Consider the following 23,280-nt stretch of genomic DNA (forward strand, 5'->3'; position numbering starts at 1 on the left):
TCTTAACCTGGTGGAACCCACCCACTCCTCACTCTGGTGTTTCATCATCTGACTTCATAAATGATATCACTGCCGACCGGGTATCTGCTGATTCATATGAACAACTGTTAAAAAGTCTTAAGGCTTTTATAGGTACTAAAATCTTATAATATGTGTATAGAACATGACACAAGATAACATGCAAATCCTGAACCTAATTCAACTTTATACCCCTTTGAATATGCTTTCCTCTTAAATTTAGATTCTAAAGTTAATCTTTAACCAACATTTAACTCCACTAAGCATTAAACAGCACTCAGTAAATGTCACATTCTGCGGAATCAGCAGATACCCTGTCCGAGCTAACAACTTCCTGCTGGTTTGCTCCCTCTACTGGTCATTTTAATCCCTTTTTACCCCACACCCTTGCCTCCATTAACAGGAAGCAGGCTGCACACTTCCAAGATCAATTCAGCACAGAATCAGTGTGTTTGTAATTTCACTAACCACCACAGAAGAGCCACACTGAGCTTCACCCAGGCCTTGTTTCTGTTTCATTTAATACCGTTGGTGCACTACAATAAGTGAGCTGGATAGTTGGCATCAGTGCACATTTGCTTGCTTGTTTTTTTTGTTTTTTTTTTGATCAGTCATTATGTAACATCGGTAAGTTGTATCTCGGTGGGCACAATACACAAACACTTAAATATCCAGTCAGTCACACACATACACACACTCCAGGGACCACGCATGAATAAACTAGTGAGTTAGTAATGAAATGACACTGCTAGGCTGAATCTTTATAATTCATTTACCAATGAATACAGTAAGGTGTATACATTTATATAATACATAAGTCGACTCTTCCCTAATAGGCAACAAAGCATATTGGAGCCAAATTTTTTGGCTTGCACCTAGTATGAACTTTTGAGTGGTGATTGTCCATTTAACAAAAACATAAACTTTTTCTCTGTATTGATCAGTTTCATTCTGTTTGCTCACTTTTCATTTTTCATTCATCTCCTCTCAGCACATTCTTAAAAATATAGCCTGTAAGTGCCAGCTTTGGCCAAATCTGTACATTTTCATACATTATTAGCAAGTCGTGTCTTTATAGTAATTGCAATTTTCTTTTTTTTTTTACATCTACTGTACATTCTGTCTCTGTACATTTTCGCACAGTCCCGTCCATCTGTAACAGAGGAAAACCAACAGTGTTGAGTTTTGGAGTTGTATTAGTACTACAGAGAACAAGTGCTGTACTTTCTTTATCCTGAGCGTTCTTAAAAAGGTACCATGAATAATTTTACTTTCAGTGCCGAAGCAGCCCTCCAGTGAAAACGGGTCTCCACTGTAGCATCTGCTCATACATTACAGAGTCAAAGGAATTACATTCAAAGCACTCCATTCATCTGAATTGAAACCATAGGAATAAAAAAAGTCGCTTAATACATTATTCGTATATTCACGTATACACTCATTACATACTATTTGCTATTATGCATCTGCAAATTAAACTGAAACATTAACATCATTGGAGGCTGAAAGAAGCTCATATTATTGCATGTTACTGCAAAGTGCACTCATGCTCTACATATGCATAGCTAATATGTTGCAAATGTATTACTTTTCCCCCCCTTCATTTTTTCACATACACAATAGTGCTTTAGTGGCAAGGACAGCTGCAGTGAGTGATGATAGCCCTAAGCTTTGGTTGCAACACACATCAAATGAAATTTCCTCTTGCCAGAGAAGAAAGTTTCATTGGACTATAGGTAGAATTTTTTTTAACTTTCCACTGGAAGCAGCTAAACAAGCAGCAGTGGCGATGACAGAGCGGTTGGCTACTGTCCTAAAGCGTTATGCAAAAATATTCGAGCAGTGAGTTAGTGAGTTTTAAGTAAAAGATTAGCATTTACACTCATGTGGTCCTCTGTACATATGTTATTGTGTGTGTTTATATGAATGCTTCTCCACAAGGAAATAGGGAGCAGCTGTTTCCTGAAATTTGCTTTATTTTTTTATCATTGGAGATGAAATTATTGTGAGAAGACTGGTTCTTTTGTGATGTTATATCATTTGTGAGATGTCTGCCCGAGTCAAGCGCTCTGTGGCACAGAGCTCCTGGCAGCTTGGCCATAACCTAAGCAACCAGAAGTAAGACAGAATGAATGAGAACTTGGATATTTAGGTCACCCTGTCCCTGGCGAGCTTCATCACATTGACTTTCATTTTGACTCTGCAGTACACCAACACCACACTGTTAGCTCTCACACCTGGAGGTACGTCTTCAAATAATCACACTCTCACCTTCTGAAGCCTTACCTGAGAATGTGAGCACACTGTGATCGGCAAAGCTGCTATCTACTGACACTATGGCAATTTTGAACCATTTACATGTGCCATTCTGTATAGGTAATGCACTGTTATGGGCTGCAATACAACAAAGAGAAGCGTGTATACCTTTTACAGTCTATATGTATCATCTCAAAGCTTAACATCTCAAAGCTCCATGCTCGTCAGTTTGCTCTCTCTACAGGTTGTTTGTTTTCATTCACGAACACCAGTTTTGTATTTATTTGAATTTTTGTTGCACTGGTTTAGTAGACCAGCTCTCATATGTGCTCACTGCTCAAACCCAAGCACGGATCATGAGTTTACGGTGTCGAAAATGGCTCCATGAGAGATTGTCATCAAAAGGTATATTTTAGATGGCAATAAATCTATACAGTAAGATATAGCTGTAGCTTTATCCGTCCCAAAAATGGCTCAGAAAAGAAATCAATCAATAAAAGTGTGAGTAATTTAAACTGATGTTTGAACTGTAATTAAACATCCTTTAAAATCCCTTCTCCCCACAGTGTCTGATCTAAACCCTATCTGAATAAGCTATTGTGGTACTTCAGATCAAGCTTGCTCAGATGAGGCACTTCAGTATTTCACCCTGCAATACAGCGTGAGACTTGTTGGCTACTCACGCAACATGGGGCTTGATTTGAACTTTGAACCCAGCAAAACTAGAACTTACCAAAATACATACTATGTAGAGCACCAGACATCAGATCCCACTCAACCGGGGGAAGGAAACACAAACCAAAATGTAAAAAAAAACAAAATTAAACAATTAGAAAACTCAATACAGGTATCTGTGGTTGTTGTAAGTGCTATTTCCCTCTGCCCAACCTCCCCTAGTCAAATCCCACCCACTGTCCCATAGGTCCTCTGATGCTAGTCACTCCTGAACTCCTCTTCAATTTCTGGGAGGTTCTTCTTTTCTCTCCTCAGGGTCTCAGTCAGTGGCCTCGAGCTGCTGGGAGACTCCAGGTTCTTGGGTTCGTTGGTGTGATAGCTGCCCTTCTGCTGATACGCGTAGACATAGATGCTGTACAGGCCTCCGAAGAGCAGCAGTAGCGCCAGGATGACAATGACTGAAAGATAAAAATAGCACAGTCAGACTTAATATGCAGCACAATGGAGGAAGACAGAAATACTGGTGAGGAGCAGGCTCTGTATGACTGCTTTTATAATGCTGTATTATTTATGGAGTTAGATTTGTTTCAATATTATTTCTGTGAAATGATGAACAATCTGTGCATAAATGTGTACTCTGTAAATATAAAACCCCTTCCAAAGATACAAAAAAAACCTGGAAATTCACAAAAATATCTAAATTAAAATGAATTTGCAAATACACTAACAAATTCCACAAATAAATGTGAATACATTCAATTCATTTTAAAATAAATGAAAAGCATTTGTGAATATCTTCCTAAAATTTACAGACATTTGTGAATCAATTTTATATTTGTGAAGCGAAAAAGCATTTGCGGATCAAAAATGACTTTTATACCTTACTATACTAAGACATTGTTATGCCTTAGTATACTATGACTTTTTGATGCCTTACTTTACTATGACATTTTTATTCCTTACTATATTACATTGCCTTTATGCCTTACTATATAATGAGTTTTTATGCTTTACTATACTACAACTTTTTATGCCTTACTATACTATGTCATTTTCTTTGCCTGACTATACTATGACTTTTTTATTTCTTACCATACTATGACTTTGTATATCTTACTAAACTATGATGTTTTTGTCATAGTATACTATGACACTTTCATGCCTTACTATACTATGATGTTTTATTCCATACTATACTATGCAATTTTATGCCTTACTATACTATGACATTTTATGCCTTACTATACTATGACATTTTATACCTTAATATACTGAGTTTTTATGCCTTACTATACTATGGCATTTTTGTCATACTATACTATGACTTTTTTTATTTCTTACCATACTATGACTTTGTATATCTTACTAAACTATGATGTTTTTGTCATACTATACTATGACATTTTATACCTTACTATACTATGACATTTTTATCATACTATACTATGACATTTTATACCTTACTATACTATGACATTTTTATCATACTATACTATGATGTTTTATTCCATACTATACTATGACATTTTATACCTTAATATACTGAGTTTTTATGCTTTACTATACTATCGCATTTTTGTCATACTATACTATGACTTTTTTATTTCTTACCATAGTATGATTTTTTTATTTCTTACTATACAATTACATTTTATTCCTTTATATACTATGACATTTTTATTTCTTACTATACTATGAGTTTTTTATTTCTTACCACACTAAGACTTTGTATGCATTACTATACTATGACTTTATGACTTACTATACTATGACTTTTTATTTCTTACTATAATATTACTTTTTATGCTTTACTATACTATGACATTTTTATCATACTATACTATGACTTTTTATGCCTTACTATGCTTTGACATTTTTAAGCCTCACTATATTATGATATTTTTATTCCTCACTATACTATGACATTTTATTCCTTATTATACTATGTCGTTTTGTGGCCTGACTATACAATGGCTTTTTATTTCTTACTATACTATGATATTTTTATTCCTTACTATACTATGGCATTTTTGTCATACTATACTATGACTTTTTTTATTTCTTACCATACTATGACTTTGTATATCTTACTAAACTATGATGTTTTTGTCATACTATACTATGATATTTTATACCTTACTATACTATGACATTTTTATCATAGTATACTATGACGCTTTCATGCCTTACTATACTATGATGTTTTATTCCATACTATACTATGCAATTTTATGCCTTACTATACTATGACATTTTATGCCTTACTATACTATGACATTTTATACCTTAATATACTGAGTTTTTATGCCTTACTATACTATGGCAATTTTGTCATACTATACTATGACTTTTTTTATTTCTTACCATACTATGACTTTGTATATCTTACTAAACTATGATGTTTTTGTCATACTATACTATGACATTTTATACCTTACTATACTATGACATTTTTATCATATTATACTAGGCAATTTTATGCTTTACTATACTATGACATTTTTATCATACTATACTATGATGCTTTCATGCCTTACTATACTATAATGTTTTATTCCATACTATACTATGACATTTTATACCTTAATATACTGAGTTTTTATGCTTTACTATACTATCGCATTTTTGTCATACTATACTATGACTTTTTTATTTCTTACCATAGTATGATTTTTTTATTTCTTACTATACAATTACATTTTATTCCTTTATATACTATGACATTTTTATTTCTTACTATACTATGAGTTTTTTATTTATTACCACACTAAGACTTTGTATGCATTACTATACTATGACTTTATGACTTACTATACTATGACATTTTTATCATACTATACTACAACTTTTTATGCCTTACTATGCTTTGACATTTTTAAGCCTCACTATATTATGATATTTTTATTCCTCACTATACTATGACATTTTATTCCTTATTATACTATGTCGTTTTGTGGCCTGACTATACAATGGCTTTTTATTTCTTACTATACTATGATATTTTTATTCCTTACTATGCTATGACATTTTTGTCATACTATACTATGACTTTATGACTTACTATACTATGACTTTTTATTTCTTAATATAATATGACTTTTTATGCCTTACAATGCTATGACATTTTTGTCATACTATACTATGACTTTGTTATTTCTTACTATACTATGACCTTTTTTAGCCTTACTATACAATTGCATTTTATGCCTTTATATACTATGCATCTTTTATGCCTTACTATACTATGTTTTTATGTCTTACTATGCTATGATTATTTACGCCTTACTATACTATGATGTTTTATTCCTTACTGTATTATGACATTTTATGCCTTTCTATACTTTGACGTATTTCTCATACTATACTATGACTTTTTTATGACTTACTTTACTATGACTTATGTATGCCTCACTATACTGTCCTTTTTACGGGGTGGTACGGTGAGAAAGTGGTTAGAGATGTTGTCCCACAGTGAGGTGGTGAGTTCAAACCCCTAGTATGGTGTTTTTTTATGACCTTTTTTTTTTACCTTCATTTTTTTATGACTTACTATACTCTGACTTAGTACTCTGACTCTACTATAGTATGACTTTTTATGCCTGACTATACTTTGACGTCTTTATGCATTACTAGACTAAAACCTTCGGATGAGTACGTCATGGTACAGCAGTGGATAGAACTGCTTCCCAACACTGAGAAGATTCTGGGTTCAAATCCCGGGCCTGAGGTCTTTCAAAGAAATGCACATTAGGTTAATTGGTGACTCTAATGCCTTACTATACTATGGCTTATTTTATCACTTACTATACTATGACGTTTTATTCCGTCGTTTTTATGCCTTACCTTACTATGACCTTTTAATGCCTTACTATGCTATTCACTTTTTTTGCCATAACATACTATGACCGGTGGAAAGTTTGTTTCAAAACTGTGTGTGTGTAAAATTGAGATCCACAAATGCTTTTTTGCTTCACAAATAGAAAATTTATTCACAATTGTTTAAAAGTTGTAATTGTTAGGAAGATAGTCACAAATGCTTTTCATTTATTTGTAAAGTAACTGAATGTATTCACAGATAATTTTTTTATTTGTGGAATTTGTTTGTGTATTTGCAAATCCCTTTTATTTTTGCAAGATATCTTTGTGAATTTGCAAATTTCTTTTTTGTATTTGTGGAAGGTGTTTTATATTTACAGATTACACATTTACGCACAAATTGCCTATCTGTTCACACAAATAATATTTAAACAAATCTATCTACATAATTATTGCACAATATCAGTGGGTGAATTTAGGTCAATATAATAACCCCATTTTCACTTCCCTGTAAGATCCAAGTCAAGATTCAAAATAGGCATTGAGTCCAAACTGCTCACTGAATTGTTTTATCAGATGTCTACTGTGCCTGCAATATCCTTTGTGCTTTGTTTTTTGTATAAAGTTTGTTTTTGCACTTCACATCCCAAAATTCACTTGTCAGTGACACACATAAGCCAGCACTGGTCTTTCTCTTCTGTCCCTGTCGCTGTATCTTATATCTGTCTGCTCAAGTCCTTGGTGCTGATGCTACTCACTCCCTTATATTTTCGTTTCGTTTTGTTCAAGTTAAAATTTAATATCCCTCTCTCTCTCCTTATGTCTCCCTTCTATCTCTTCCCACTGATTCTCAAATAATAGAATGATGCACAAATATTAAAACATCATAGTCTGCTGGCTTTGTAGATGGCCGTTAAGAAATCAGCATCCAAAATGAGTCCTCAATTTGTACTGTGATTGCTTTTCTCACAGACCTCCTGCCTCTGAGCATTGGCACTCACAACCAGAAGTGCTCTTTCTTGCAACATGATTGCTCAGTAGCTCAAGCTGCTGCCTTACAGCTGAAGGCTCAGACCTCAACCCTCATCCTTTCTGAATGCAGCTTTAATGTGTTTCCCCCTGAATTTGCTTGGGTTTCCTCCCACAGTCCAAACAAATGCAGGTCAGGCAAACTGGAGACATTAAATTGCCTAGAGGTGTGTGTTTGTTTGTCAGTCAGGGTGTTCAGTGTGTAATGGACCTGCAAAATGGCCACAGTGTTTCTTAGCCTTTCTGCCAATGTTTACTGGCAAAGGCCTCCGCCCCTCAATAAATGGGTACAGAGCATGGATCGATCCTGCTGATGCTGCTGATAAAATATAATATCTGGTGAGCTACAGTATTCTTTTTTTTTTTTCTGGGAAAGCTATTCTGCGACTAGCATATTGTTTAGAGCAGCAAAAAAGCAAAAATTTTATTTAAACTGGTTTTGTCACAGGTAAAATGAAGAGAATACATATGCCCTGAGTATCATCTGACAGAATTTGTTCACCAGCACAACATTATCAGCTACATTTAAATCAAAGGTGTAATTTGTCTTTTATTCTGAGCGGTACATCAGACAGGAATGATGTCTGATAACCAGTGGGGAACATTGTTGGGATGCCTGAACGGTGTGCTAATCTCTAATGACACGCTGATGTACCACATTAGCATAATAGCTCTGAAGCTGAATGATCTATTAAGCTGAAGCATGTATCAATGATGAACAGTGAGCTGGGCCCATGCAGACTAAATTTAGCTGATCCGGTAAAGGTCTCAGACAGGGATGGAGCAGGGAGCTCTCTGTGCTGCACTTTAATCCTGAGACTCCAGCCTCAGCTGCTCATCAGGAGGACCGGCTCTAATTTACTCCGTCATCTGTAATACTGCGCTGCAGACAGTTCATCTGTTCTCAACACACAACATGTCCTCATATAATAAGGTGTGATTTTATCATGGGGATTATTGTTATTGTGTCATGATTATGGTGATAAAGAATTGAGGCTTAATGTACTGTTCAAGTTGTTGTGCTCATTGTGAATTATCTGTATCTGAATAAGTATTTCAAACAAATGTAGAAGTGACTGATAAGCTAATAACATAACATACAATAACATAACATAACATGGCTCATATATTTCTTGCAAAGACAAATTAGGTCACAGTGCTTTAGAAATACTGTTTATTTTTCTATGAGTTAGTTTTTTCAGTTTTGTGCCACGTAATAGATTTGAGCCTGTAGCCAGACGCTTGAATAAACACTCAAAAGCCCACGTTGGAATCTGACAACCCTGCTTTAATTTAGGATTAGAGGATTTTAGGAAAAAAGGAAAGAACTTCAAACTGATTTGTCTCATCTGGGACAGGGGAGGGAGTAGTGAGTAAAACAGAAACGACGGAGCAGAGCAGTGCTTCAAAATAAACTGGATAAACTGCTAAATGTCACATCACTGGTCTTACTTTTGAATGCAGCAATTCAGAAACATGGTAGATATGCAACATTTGTGTATTCAGGGCAATGTCTGATTAAGTGTATTAGAGTACAAGGAAAAAAATGTAATTTTACCTGTTATCCAAAACAGGCCTAGGTCATCGTGGATATAAATATACTCTGAAAGAGAGAGATACACAGTTACATGGCTGAAGAGAAACCACTACTCTGTTCATGTATGAATACATTATGGGACACACATATAAACTCACCTATGCTGGTAAACCAAGGGTCTACCTCCCATGGTACATAACCCAAAACAGGAGGGAAGGCGCCACAGTTGGACTCAGAGACGTAGCCTTGTGTCGTTACAGGAGGGTCTGTTTCATTTGGACGGAAGAGGGCCTTTAAAGGGGCATAGACGTTGTATCTTACCCCAGATATGCAGCCTATGAAGCCTGGAGCATTATGCCTCTGGATCTCATAGTCGATGTCACCAACCTCTGAAGGAGAAGACACAAAGAACAGTTTGTACTTTGTACTTCAAATAAGTAATGCATGAATAATACTAAGCGGTAAATTAGACTTTTACCCATCACTCTGCCGAGGAACATGGACTTCGGAGAGTCAAACCTGGCGTCCTCCACTAAGGTTATCTTTTCCACTATAGGCTCCATGTAATCCACCTGTGGGCACATCATTACAGGAAGGGAAGTGATTCATGAAGAGAATGTATAAATGGCCATAACACCACCAACAGACCCATTTACACATTTAAAAAATTTTTTTTTTTTTATGTGAAAAATTACAAAAACACAGCTGCTGCTCTTTGCCCTAACTGCATTCTAGAGATTTGGTATGAAGCAGCTATTATATTATTTAAAAGGATAGTTTGACGTCTTGGGAAATCTTCACAGCAAGAAAACAAATGAAACAAAAGAAATTTGTGGATCACAGTTTTCTTGTAATTTAAAGAAAATTTGGATAGGTTTGTTAGTTGGAAGTTCTTAGCTGGGTGCAATTCTTCATGATTTCACTGAAAATAAAATAAACCATAGATCAGAGTTTACACAGTTACAGTGGTGAGAGTACAAACCTGCGTTTTGATGGTTCTGTTGTGTCTGGTGATGTTGACATAGTGGGGATATCCATCTGCCAGGTTTCGGTGAGTCAGCTGGTACTTGTGTGTTATGAGCCCCAGCTTATACCTCAGATCTACACTACCTGTGAAGAGAGACACAACAACATACATCATATACTGTTTGCTGCATTATACCAATGAATGTTTTTGTGAGACTCTGAGTAGTCTGCAATCCAGCAAATTTAATCCTACTTCAGAAATTAAATTGTTTCTGAGCCTTTCCTACCGTCAGTCTTCAGGATGATGGCGATGTAGTCCTGAACGAAGGAGCTGATGTAGAGCAACACAGCTGGCGTGTGGACAGTGCTGAAACTGAACTCTATGTCATCTGCTGTGTCATTGTAGCCGAGGCTAAAATTGTCGTAGTGCGGGTCAATCCAGTTGGCCCATGCCGCTTCGTCTGATATGGGCTTCTTTCGTATGTTGTACCTCATCCATGAGCCAATCTCAAAGTAGGCGCCGATGTCTTAGAAAAGATCATTGTGGAATTAAATATCTACATCTGTTTCAAAGTATGGCTGCACATGATGTCAGTTTCTAAGCTCAGGTTTTGTCTCGAAAAACATCTTTAAAACTCACCTTTATGGCAGTAGAAACCATCAAAGGCTGTGTTGTTACAGTCACAAGTATACGAAGCGTAACCCTCAATACACTGGCCGCTGTTTCGACATGGTATGGTAGCATTGAGACACTGTCCTGTACAATTCCTCCTTATACCCTGTTCTTCATTTACTTTCCCCTCTAGATCCAGAGGAACACCGTTCATCCGTAACCCTCGAAGACAACCCAAGAACGGTCTCAGGGTGCGGTTGGCTGATCCTGATACAAAGAATACTTTTATCAGTGGTTGATCATCTTCAATCAAAGTTTAGAGGACCAATTAAATGTTCTTTCAGTCATGACAGTTTTAAGCCTCCAAAGTCTTTCAGGCAACCTACCTACTAAGAGAGGATGAGTAAACTTCATGGTGACAAAGGTCTGACCCGGGAAACGTTTCACAGCCCATGGCTGATAATCAACCTTGATCCTGGCCAGCTTCACATTAATCTCAGCCTGAACAAAGTGCCACTCATTGTCATTGAGTGGCACAATGGAGTGTAGGGTGACATTAATGATGCCGTCACCAACCATAAATACAAATGCAAGGTCATGGGTGGCTGGAAAAGGAAAGAGGCTTTAGTAAGAAAAATAATTACAAAAAACTTGCAATATTTCTCAGACAAATCTATCACTTGTATGAGGAGAACAGTTCCCTGCTGCCACGGGAGTCAACTCACAATTGAGCTCTATCCGTATAAAGTTTCGAAGTTGGTCGTCAGAGTTCTCCAAGAAGACACAATTGCCACGATAGGTTTTGAAGTGGAAGGAGATGTCAGCGCTGGATCCGGGCCTGAAGGTGGGGAAGGTTATGTAGGTTGGTTTGGTGAAGGCTATGGTGTTCCAGATGTTTCCTGTGGGAAGCAGTTGAAAAACATGTAGAGAAAATCGACTACCAACCCTTCGAACAACACTGAACACCACTGTGCGAGCACAACCCTTTTTATTTAAGCTTACTGTCGCCATGGCAGCGGAGGGGCCCAACAGTGAACTGTGCTTCTGAGCCGGTCCTGTTGGTATCCCCGACCACCACCTTCCTCACAGGCAGATGATCTCTAAAGTCCAAGTAGCCCTTATCTGAGAACCTGAGAAGCCACAGTTGGGTTGATGTTAAAAGGTCAGTGTCACAGATACAAGCTAAACCTGCTTAATGTGTCCTTCTCTCACCATTGTCTATAGTCAGCGTCACAGTGGCATTGAAACCTGCTGTCGGTGCAGGTTTGGTTGATGGCACAGCCACACTTTTGGACCTCTCTGAATGTCCCACCCCAGTAATAGTGACTCTCATTGTTGCGACCAATCCACCAACCGAAAGGTCTTCCATCTATTTGGAAAAGACATGATGTGTTAGTGCATCCTTGAAGTTTCCTATCTTCCTTGTTCTCCATTAGCACACTACTAAAATAAATAACCTGACTAATCCCACTTACTGGGGGTGTTGAGGAGACGGGACTTGTAGCAGGAGTAGTCGATCCACTGCTCACAGTACATGGAGGTGTTGGCCAGAGCAGTGACTTCATCCCAGGTGGCATTCCAGTAGTTGACATCTCCAATATATGGCCGGTCTACTGAACTCCCAGTCACCTTGGTGCCATCCACTCGGTCATGCATAATCACTGTCCAAGCTTTATAGGCTGCGAGGAGGTGTGACAGATATAGGGCATAACGTGGGCAGGATGATAATGTAAGAAAAATTAAAAGAATGAAAAGCAATTTAATGTCTGATAAGAATGTCAGAAAGACAGAGTGCTACTAAAGAGGAAGCACACTTTTCCAACACACATACACACACACACACACACACACACACAAAAACAGCTGGACCTATCTTGTTTGACGAACCCTTTTAATTTCCCATGAAACTTCACTAAACATTACTCATTATAGGAGCACGATAACCTGATGTCTTGCCTTTTCATCTTTTCATTAACAACCCACAAAGGATCTAGCAAACACTTAACACTTCGCTGATGAAGCTGTGTTTTGTTGCTGACAGTGCTTGCTTACACTTCATTTTGCAGTACACCTCGAATGGTTTCAGAGGTCCACTGAGATCAGGATCGATGGTGTAGTTTCCAGACCAATACTTGCCACTGAGTCTGTAGGCCTCGCATGACTCTTTATAAACGGCTGTTTGGGGAGAGAGGTGAGATTTGTTATTATTAGGGAGAAATATCGCAATGGGCCAGGTGTTATTAACTGTGAAGAAACACTTATTACAATGTCGAGCCAGCACTTACACATGTGACACACTTCTCCTTTATAGCCTGTGTTCTCACAAAGGCAGATAAAATCATCCCAGGACTGGATGCATCTGCCTTCATGTTCACATGGGTTCGGAGTACATCTGTAAATGGAACAGATGCTAATTCTGAGTATTTAGATGTTAAAAACGTGAGAGACTTTCATAAGTTTATCATTTTCTTTCTTTCATTTCCACATTCTTGTTTTTCTCTAAAATTGTTAGTAAAAAACATTTATACAGGGTTTATGAGTCTCACAATACAATGCCAATTGCCTCACAAACATTTTGAATGAGATCACATTACTCTAACTCAATATAAGAGCCAATAAGATATACCAAAACTCATATGATATACCCAGAGTCATCATACATGAAATCATGTAAGCTGTACGGTAGATACTGCATGTTAAGTAATGTTTCCTACCTGTCAGTGATGCCACAGGTTCCTAACAACAGCTCAGCATAGCGTCCCCACTGTCGTTGCAGAATAATGTCGATATCAAGCTGCTCATTGTCTATGAAGATATGCTGCATGCAACCATGGAAGCGGTTCAGCTTGGTCTCACACTTCCTTATAGTGTTGTTGGTTTGCGGACAACCTGAGTGCAAGGAAAAGCCAATGTTGTATGAACGTACAGCGCAGATTAAGGGTGCCTGTTGATTTTTTGCTGTCAGCAGTTGTTTAAGTCATCAACCACACCTCCAAAAAAGTAGCGGTCCCCCGTCCGAATTGTGAAGGGGTTGGTGATCTTCAGCGGAGAGCCCTCCTCCTCATCTATGGTGAGGGTCAGCAGGTTGTCTCTGGCTGCCAGATCCACGGAATGCCAGTAGCCATCATTGAGTCTGTATCCTAGAGAGTGGAGAAATGCCTGTCATGCAGTGGTTCTGCTACAAGAACAGAGATCACATGCACAACCTTCATCTGGAATTGACAGTTCGCCAAACCCTGTCATAGCTCATCAATCTGAACTAGACATGGCAGGTGTATCGAGCTTTGGATTTCTGCACATTATAAAACACAGAAACACAAATAGCAAGACTCTGTTTACCTCTGTCTGAAATCAAAGATGATTTTTTTTTTCACATATTATTTCAAATTGCATATATGCCCTGTGAAAATGGAGAGTTTGAAAGAGCGGCGCTTAGCGAAGCATTATGAGATTATATGTTCCAAAACCTTTTCTGTCAATGCCGTGACTTAGCCCACCTGCAGCAAACTGGAGTTTCTTCTTTCCAGGCTGGAATATAGTGACGTTGATCTGTCCCTCACTCAGACCCAGCTCGAGGGCACCGAGGTCGTCGGCAAAGCGAGTGAACATTAGCAGCCCTGTGTAGTCCCAGGAGCGGAACTTGAACTTGACAAACATACGAGGCCTCCTGAAGAAGCCCGGCACCTGCAGGTAGTTGTTGGGCCCTGCAAAGGTCATCGGCTTGAGGAGAATGTCACGGCAGGCGAAATGCATCTTTTTCTGAGGGTGAGAAAAAGAAAATAGAAGACAGATCATCGATTTTGGTGAAACCATCATAAGATCATAGGAGACAAAAGACTAGAATGCTGGTTTGTATAATGTCCTACCTTTCGCGGGATGCGAATGTCTGGCTCTTCTCTCTTGGCCTTGTCGATGATGTTGATGCCATTGATGAAGACGTTCTCCAGACAGCCCCGGAAATTTGGCGTGGTAGGGAGGTGAGGCAGGTTTTGCTCTATTACTCCTCCTACATACAACTAAGAGGTACCAAGACAGTCAGTTAACTGAATTCATATTCGTTGATATTATTATGACTAAAGGACGATAATTAACCCAGATGCTAAGTTACCTGCTTATCCAGATCGAGGTAGGTAAACTCTCCATTGCAGATGGCTGTCACTGTCTGACTGTCCACTGTGAAGTTCACCTCTCTACCATAGCGCTTGATGGTTACATAGTGCCAGTGCAAGTTATCGAGAAGGCTGCCAGCAGTCAGTGTAGTACGGCCATTTACTTTGTGCACTACACTGCTTCCTAGAAAACAAATGGCAAACACAGAAAGTGCTCAGAGCAGCTTTTTCACATCAAAGTTATTGTAGGGCTTCAGCCAACAACCTAACAAGCAATATTGATCTCAGGGTTGAGAGAAGCCTGCCTCTTTCTGAGATGGATGTCACCGTCACATAAACCAGTATTTTCTTTCTTCCCACAACTGTGGGTCAAAATCCCTTCCATAAATTCAACTTCAAGGGTGTCCCTGTGGTGGCTTAGGAAATGAGGCACTGGCCATGTCCGTCTAGTCGGGGACCATTGTTGCACAACCAACACCCCCCCACCCCACCCCCCCACCCCCTCTCTTTCATTTCCTGTTTTCCTCTCCACTGCCCTTTGCAACAAAGGAGCGCCCAAATACTACAAAAGATTTCCAATGTATTTATGACTCATGCTGTACCAAGGCTGATATGCAGATAAAGACGGCCCTTCTTCAGCTCCAAAGTGAAGAGGTCTCCCTGAATCCCCTCGCTGTGCAACAGCAGACCGTCCTGCTCCAGAGTCTTGAAGTTTATGGCGATGTGGTCGTGCAGTGTGCGCGACCTCTCCCCAGGGTACATGTAGACCACCGAGTCATCCCCGTTGTACTGTAGGACATAGGAATCTGAAACACAGAGAAAAATTTCAAAATATATAAGATTTCTATGCTAACTACAAATTTTAAAATTTTGTATTAAGCAAGGTGCAATCTTATGTAGCATTTATTGGGATTATCTGATTTTCTGCAGTATCTCGTAGGTGTTGGCATTTAGCTAGTGTAGGATGTTCTCAAGTAAGAATCAGGTGATTCTGAGCTTAGTCATTTATTAACTGGGAAAATATTATGGGATATTTGGCACCTGGGTGTAGTGGAATATTGTCAAATATGACTAAGCACTGGGATTGCAAAATGCCCCCAGATCTGAATCAGAGGCTGTAAATCCCTGTGTAGCATCCATCAGTCATTTTTACCATAAGAGCAGCCAAACAGCTCCAGCCTCACACCGATCTTCCCTCCGTTCTCCGTGTTCCACGCCAGAGGCAGCAGACGAATGTGTTTAGCAGTAAAGGCGTAATGGAAGACATTCCTCTTCACCTGATAATAATTCCAGTTTCCAGGCATCGTCTGCAAACAGATGCGACGGGGAAAGAGACGAGAGAGTTATTGAGTCACTGCGATGCCGTTAACACCTTATTAAGAGACTGGAGATGAACTGATGATGAGATTAGCTCTGTCAGTGTTGAGAGAGGTAATATGCTGTGCTGTCTTTGTTTCAGTGCCAGAGACAATGAATATAATTGAGCACCCACTGAATGCAGAATTGACTGTGAAGATTTGACTAGTTAATCCTTTACTCGTCCCTGTTATGGCCCTGATCCTGCGCCCCTACCACAACCATTCTGGCTCAGTGACACCTACAGAGTTTCCTCCTTTCATGATATACGGCGTCCAGGAATCCGGTCGGTCTCCATAGAGCAGGGAGTACTTGGTGATCCAGTCATATGAATTGAAGGTCCCCTGGGTGGCGATGGCCACCAGTCGGTACTTCCTGCCCAGGTCAACCTGTAGCCATGGCTGTCTGTCCCTCGGAGATGGGGACCAGCCACTGCTGCCTGAGGGGGAGAAAGAGGATCGTTTGATTGGAGGGTGACAGATGCAGTTTGATGGCCACAAAATCAAGACCAAACCAATTGTGACATCAACTGAACCTGTTATCACGGCAGCCATTTTGAACTTGAGACAGACTTGGGGATGGAGACTTCTAATGAGCAGATTCAGCTGCTTTGTTGAGAAGCATTCAGTATAAAGCAATTTATTTATCTAATTATAGCCAATTACTTGTACTGTAAGCATATATCTTTTAACCAACATGTTAGCAGGTTTCAAAGCTAAATTCACACAGTCACTATAATTGTTCCTTCAGTTGCAAGATTATGTAATCTGAGGTCCATATTTCTGTGCTAAAATTAAATCAGATTTTATATTTATAGTGCTTATGAGAGTATTCAAACATAATCAGATTCATGATGGACAGTTTAAACAGAAAAGCATCAAAATGGACACAGCAGAACAAAGAGGTCGTCTTTTTTCTTTTATCCATGCATTCCTCTTCCTTGTCAAAACCTGGCACCTACATTACCCACAATGCAACTCAATTGCCAACAGTTCAGTTGGAGATTTGGGTTCAAACTTGTAGTCTTCAGCCCCAACTAACACTGACTCAAATGACATCACAGGAGGCAATTTATCAGACTTTGTGCAGCTCCCTCTGGATCCACAAAAGGCTTTTTATACAGCGAATATTATAAATGCTGCAATGGCAGTCATCATTAATGTTATTAGTTACAATAGTGCTCTTATAATAAGTTCAAATATCTGCAGTGAGAAAGGTCTCCAAGGTGAATGGTGAATGATGAAGTTAAGGACTTACCATACAATTTGGCAAAATTGGCAGAATACAGAAAGTTATATCTGGAGGAAGCCAGAAAGGAGGAGGCATAGAGCCCGGAGACCAGCGGATCAACACATTCTCCTGCAGTGACAATAAGGAAGAAACCAAGGTCAGAAGTTATTAAATAGATCGTCTCATAATTCAGCATTCGCAACAAAATTATACAGTTCTGGGCAACAAAGACTCGCACTGCTGCACAGCCTGATTAAAAAAAAAAACATTTGGAGTTTAATTAGAGGTTAGTGCATGCTCCAGGAGACACGAAATTCAAATTCAGCTGGATCAGTCCAGTTAAATTCAAAGTGCAGCACAAACACATTTAGGTTTTTTTTGTTATTTAAAGTATTCAGATGGCAAGGTCAAAGATTCATATTCCCCATTAATGCACAACCCCTAAATAGCCTCCTCATAAGCAGGTGGGCCAGGACTTACAAATCTAACCAAGTGAGCTGACACCTACTCAGAGAGTGTGTCATCTTAGCATCTGCATTTTTTCAAAGGTTGTGTGGGACCAGCAGTAAATTATGAAACCAACAGCTATCTCTGAGATAAACTATTGTGAACGTCATGCAGTTACACAACACCCATTTCAAATTTTTAAAAAAATACAAAGATGGATCTTGGTCGTGTATTGGTCAGTGCTGCGGAGACAGAATAAAGATGTTGCGGTGTCATGCGGATGTCTTTGTGGGTGTGTGTGTGTGTGTGTGTATGTGTGTATTTTACTGCATGTCTGGTGTATTTCTTGAAAAAGTAAATGCAGTTTCATCAAAGTCAACCTGAGACTGTGGCTGTGTCACGGTTGTGTTGTTATTCTGCATGTGGTTATGAGACCGATAGGCCCATCACCCATCTGCTGAGGCGTGCTCCTCGGCCCAAGGCTATTACAACTGACCATAATTCTACCTAATCTTGCTTGTGTCAGTGCTGAGGATAAATGCGCGATGCCCTCACCTCAAGCTGCAAGAGAAACACTGTCTCATTTTAAGTGTTGAAGTATGCTCTTTAATACCCCCCAAGGGATTTAATATAGATATAGACTAAAAGAAAAATATAGATGGATTGGGTTTAACTTGAATGAGAAGTTAGGGAGATACGTTTTTATCTGAGTGTGCTCAGGACCAACTAAAATAGAGAGACGAGGAAAATGAAAGCAGCTCCGGCCAGACCATCTTCATTCAACAGTATAATCCTCTCTGAACGTACGGAGTTGTTTACTGTAGTTCTGATGTTGTAAATCATGTTCTTACAGTCCCAGAGGTCATGGAGCACAGGAGAAAAGGCAGTAAAACAGTGGCTGAAAACAGGATGCTTTAGCAGAATTTGTATGCAGTCTGCAGGTGGGGCACGATAAGGAAGGATACAGCACAGCCTCAAATTTTAAAAACACCTTTGTGGAGGAAAAGAAGTCTGAGTGATGAGAGCAGAATGTTACGGTGAAGAAATATGAATGAGGGAGTAGGAAGCTTTCATCTGCTGCCTTACACTGCCTTAAATGTCACGTGAGCCATTACACAGCGTGAATACACCATTATGTGGAAAAATGAAGTGAGTCAAATGAGCATGAGTTCTGTCACCTTTCCTGCAAGGACAGCCTGCACATTCATGTGGAAGAAACGTGCTGAGCAGGGGAAATGTGACCTTGACTTTCAGCCTCTGCCTGCCTCCCTAAGAAGCTTTCTCGCCACCTTCATAACACAAAAATGTTTACAGACGATCAATAGCAGATCTCTGCGGCAACACAGCGCTGTAGAGCCATTGCAAGTGATCCCCTGCTCAAAACGGGCCATTCAAACAAAAATATTTGGGGGCTTTGTGCTGCAGTTACACACCCGAAGCTCATTCGCTGCTAATGGCTTAAAATGTATCGATTTGTTTTAATGCCTCAATTAGTAGTGAAGGGAGAGGAATTTGACTTTAAATGCGAAGAGCAGCTCCATGCCAGACTGCAGCAGGTTAACCCAGGCCACTCAGACCCTGAACCTCTCGCCTCATGGCAAGACTGTCACGCACTGTCACTCTGACTCCCCTCTCTCTTTATCTCCATCCCAAAATCATCCGCTCTCTTGTGCGCTCACTGCATCCCATTACCTCATACGCTCTCTCATCATCATCTCCCTGTTTTGTCTTTTGTTTTTTTTTTATTTCTTCCTCTCTCTCTGCCCCTCTTCCCCTTTCCTTCTCTCTCTCCAAAAGTGGGCGTTGTCATGTTGCAGTAGATAAAGTGCACCTGAAGGCTGAGCAGAACATCCTGTCACTAGGTTTTCACCCTTCTACTTGTGATCTTGCATGCCCCCCCCCCCACACTCCTCCCTCTCCTCACTTCTCTTCACCACACAGAGAAATCTCTATCTCCATTCATCATTAAGAGGCTGTGGGGATAGAGCTCTATCATCACTCCTGCTGAATCATCAGTCTACTGTAAGTGTAGGCCGGTCTGTCTGGGCTGACACAATCATTACTGCTGGTTACATACAGTATGCAGAGAGGCACCTCCTCTGGCTGTCATTGTCTTGCCTATGACGCGTGGCTGCTGAGGATTCAGACAGCAACCCTGCATGTGTGCAGATGTGAACTGAATGCAGATGTCCAACAATATTATATAAGAAACAAAATCCTGCATCAGAACAGAGAGGAAGTAAAAAATATATACAGCGTTTACTATTGGAAGGATTTCCCTAAATTATTTATACCCAGGCAGGCATCACAGTGGGTGGTGTCTGACTACAGCCAGCGATAAAAACCCGAACCATGCAGCACATCAGAATCACATTCAGGTTTAAATTTTGATCTGAAACAGCTGCATGGTTCTGTCTCCGCAGAGAGCAACAAACGCCTCCTTCACAAGATATTAGTTCCCCACAAATGGACCAAACAGTCAGTCCCCTGCTGTACGAACTGCTAACCATGACAGAATGTACAAAGCATAAACTTGAGACTGTTAATACAAACACCCACACAGACATGCACACACCTTAAAGAAAGAGTCTCAGCCCCACCCCACTGGGTCACAGTGCTCTGGGATCTGAGGCTCCATTTTAATCTGGCACAGTTCCACTGTGCACATGCACACAGCAGACATACAGTTGGCCTGGCCTGCAATAAAGTACGACCCAAACCCACAGGCCTCAACTTACTGGTTAGCATGCAGTGATTCAATAAGGTTATCAAACTTCCACTCAACCGCAGTCTCTACTTTTCATTCACTTTTCAATTCTCTATTACGGCAAGATAGTATGATTCACTTCCGAGCACAATATGTGACAGACCTTCTAGTAAAAGCAGAAGCAGTAGGATGATCATATACAAATCACTTTACATCAGAGAAAAACATGATATTTATCAAATATGAACACTGTGCCTATGGGGAAGGTTATTTCCCTACAAAAACTCAGTTCAGAAAGGTGCATAACATCTAGTGGATCCACTTACATTAACACTCAGTACACAAACTGTAAATCTGGTTGAGCTTTTGTTTCACCACAAAACAGGGTTATATCAGGTTTAGCTTTAGCTGAGGGCTGTTAATTTGAACAATCCAGAATCCAACATTCCAAACTATCCAGAAGTCACATGACTTCCCATCCCTAATCCCTGATCTCCCACAGATGTAAAAACGAATGAGTCATGCAATGCACTGTATGGGGTTAATTAACAATCAACATCTTCTGAAGTGCCCCTGACAATGACATCATCTGTAAAGCTTATTAGTATGCATACATGTTTGATAGATGGGTACATAGCACCTTTCCCTAAAAGCAACCCTCACCCAATTTTAGCCAGAAACACAGCCCCTCCTCTATGCAACTAAATCCAACACAGGACTGCTGCACTGATAAGTGGGCAATTATTTCTCTGCCAGGTGAATCCACGCTCGTCGTGCGCAGGATGCGGGGTTGTATATGAACAGGTGATGGGAACACAGGCATCCCAAAAAAAAAAGTACTGCAGTGGGCTGGTCCCGGTAAGGACGCAGAAGCGCTGCTCCCTCAACCGCCACTTTGAAAATGTGCCCAGCGGATTTTCAGCAACAACTGCATACACTGTCAATGCGACACGAAGGTTATTATAATAGAAACAATACAATAGACACACGGGCGGCATCGTGCTTTGCAGGGAAGTCGAGAGTTGAACCCACACGGTGCAGAAACTTGCATGCTGGCTGAGAGAAAGCACTGCAATGCAGACACTCCAGTGTGATGGGGATCACCGTGCGCACCTTCTGCTGCAGGACCGGCGCGGCTCTGCCTCTACACTTTTTTTTTTTTTTTTTGCGTGTGATCCTACAAAACAGCGCTTTACTAAAACCGCATTAGCCAAAACAAGCAATGAAATGTAATGATCTGTGTTTGAAGACTATGTCTGGTTTTATCGCAACGTGCATTGCCCTTCAACACCTCAGGCTACATTTTGCCCTCCAGTGGTATTTTTCACTTATTCGCCTACCGACTGTCATTCTGCAACTTTTTTTTTTCTAAAACACACGACCACACGATAAATAATCTGCAGACAATGCATTTATATACACCTTGAAATATTTGAATGATATTCTAGCAACCGATAAGAGATGAACAATTGCTGTTTCACAAGACTTACGTGATGAGCAATGTTGAAAACCCAAAAATAAGAGGCATATGCTCAGTACTTTGCAAGTCATCCTTCACTTAGGAAACGTTTCTCCGCATGGGCAATGTTAATATAATCGTAGATTGTTCTGCAGTATCCTCTCACCCCCCCCTTTAGCCCAACTTTAACTCGCGCAGCTCCAACTCCTCTTCCCGGGATCTCGGGCAGCCTCTACCGGGGCGGGGACGCGCATCGGATGCCGAGAGCGCGCAATTCTTCTGTTATATTCTTTAAACAGTTTTATTTACATGTCTGTCATGCCACGCAGTGGTGTGGCTCCTGCGTGATATCATCCAGCATATCTATAAATGTGCTTAACTGGACGAGTGCTTCAAGGCCAGGAGGGATTTTGTTGCGTCCCTTGCGCAAGAGTCTGGATGTTTTGGATGCAGAGGAGTCCGGGGAGGAGCACGGGAACAATAAAAAAAATTTAAAAACTTTTCACGTCCGCTGCAGATTGGTCGTATTTTTCAAGAAAATCAAGAATCATATGAGGTTGTCTTCAAATCCCAAGGTGGTCAAAAACAAATTTCCATCTAGACTGTAGATCATAACATCAGTGCACAAAAGATGTAATCCTTTTCTCTTCTGCCCTGGCATCTTCTCTCCTCCTTTGGTGCAGTTGTAACGTGAGGGTTCGATGTGTGGTGGTTTGGATCACTTTTTAATAAAAGAAACAGCTGGGTGGAGACGGATTAACTTTTCAGGCAGCAGTTTTCTATTTACATTTTTCAACACATTTCCTCCGCTTCATTATTAACGTTTGAGAAAGGAGGCGCACTTGCAATCCTAGGTGGTGCAATCTGTGTTACGTAGGTTTCGTCACCTCCCCGCCCCTTTAGGAGACAAGCGGCAGCTCTGAGCCTGCTCATTCGAGTGGGAGAAGTGAGCGTGATGCCAGATTAAAACCGATTATTTGCGGCCCCTGATTTGGGACACAGCTATAGACTGTATATGAAAATGCACCATTCGCCATCTTTTGTTACTAGGTGTGTCCCAAT

General features: G+C 39.9%; 1 protein-coding gene across 1 annotated transcript; it reads right to left on the minus strand.

The window, feature by feature from the left end:
• Window positions 1-776: 776 nt before the first annotated feature.
• On the minus strand, window positions 777-23,029 carry cntnap1 (contactin associated protein 1). The gene is made up of 24 exons (XM_056400581.1): window positions 22,250-23,029; window positions 17,633-17,734; window positions 16,621-16,814; window positions 16,173-16,326; window positions 15,622-15,825; window positions 15,019-15,203; window positions 14,777-14,926; window positions 14,408-14,669; window positions 13,901-14,050; window positions 13,625-13,799; window positions 13,196-13,302; window positions 12,963-13,085; window positions 12,386-12,589; window positions 12,123-12,279; window positions 11,913-12,040; window positions 11,636-11,809; window positions 11,297-11,515; window positions 10,938-11,177; window positions 10,585-10,824; window positions 10,314-10,441; window positions 9,810-9,903; window positions 9,490-9,720; window positions 9,353-9,397; window positions 777-3,407 (listed from the first exon to the last, which is right to left on the minus strand). The coding sequence occupies exons 1-24, from the start codon at window positions 22,308-22,310 to the stop codon at window positions 3,208-3,210; spliced, it is 3,927 nt and encodes a 1,308-aa protein (XP_056256556.1). The 5' UTR covers window positions 22,311-23,029; the 3' UTR covers window positions 777-3,207.
• Between the last annotated feature and the right edge of the window lie 251 nt (window positions 23,030-23,280).

The sequence above is a fragment of the Seriola aureovittata genome, chromosome 17 (assembly GCF_021018895.1).
Source record: "Seriola aureovittata isolate HTS-2021-v1 ecotype China chromosome 17, ASM2101889v1, whole genome shotgun sequence".
NCBI lineage: Eukaryota > Metazoa > Chordata > Actinopteri > Carangiformes > Carangidae > Seriola > Seriola aureovittata.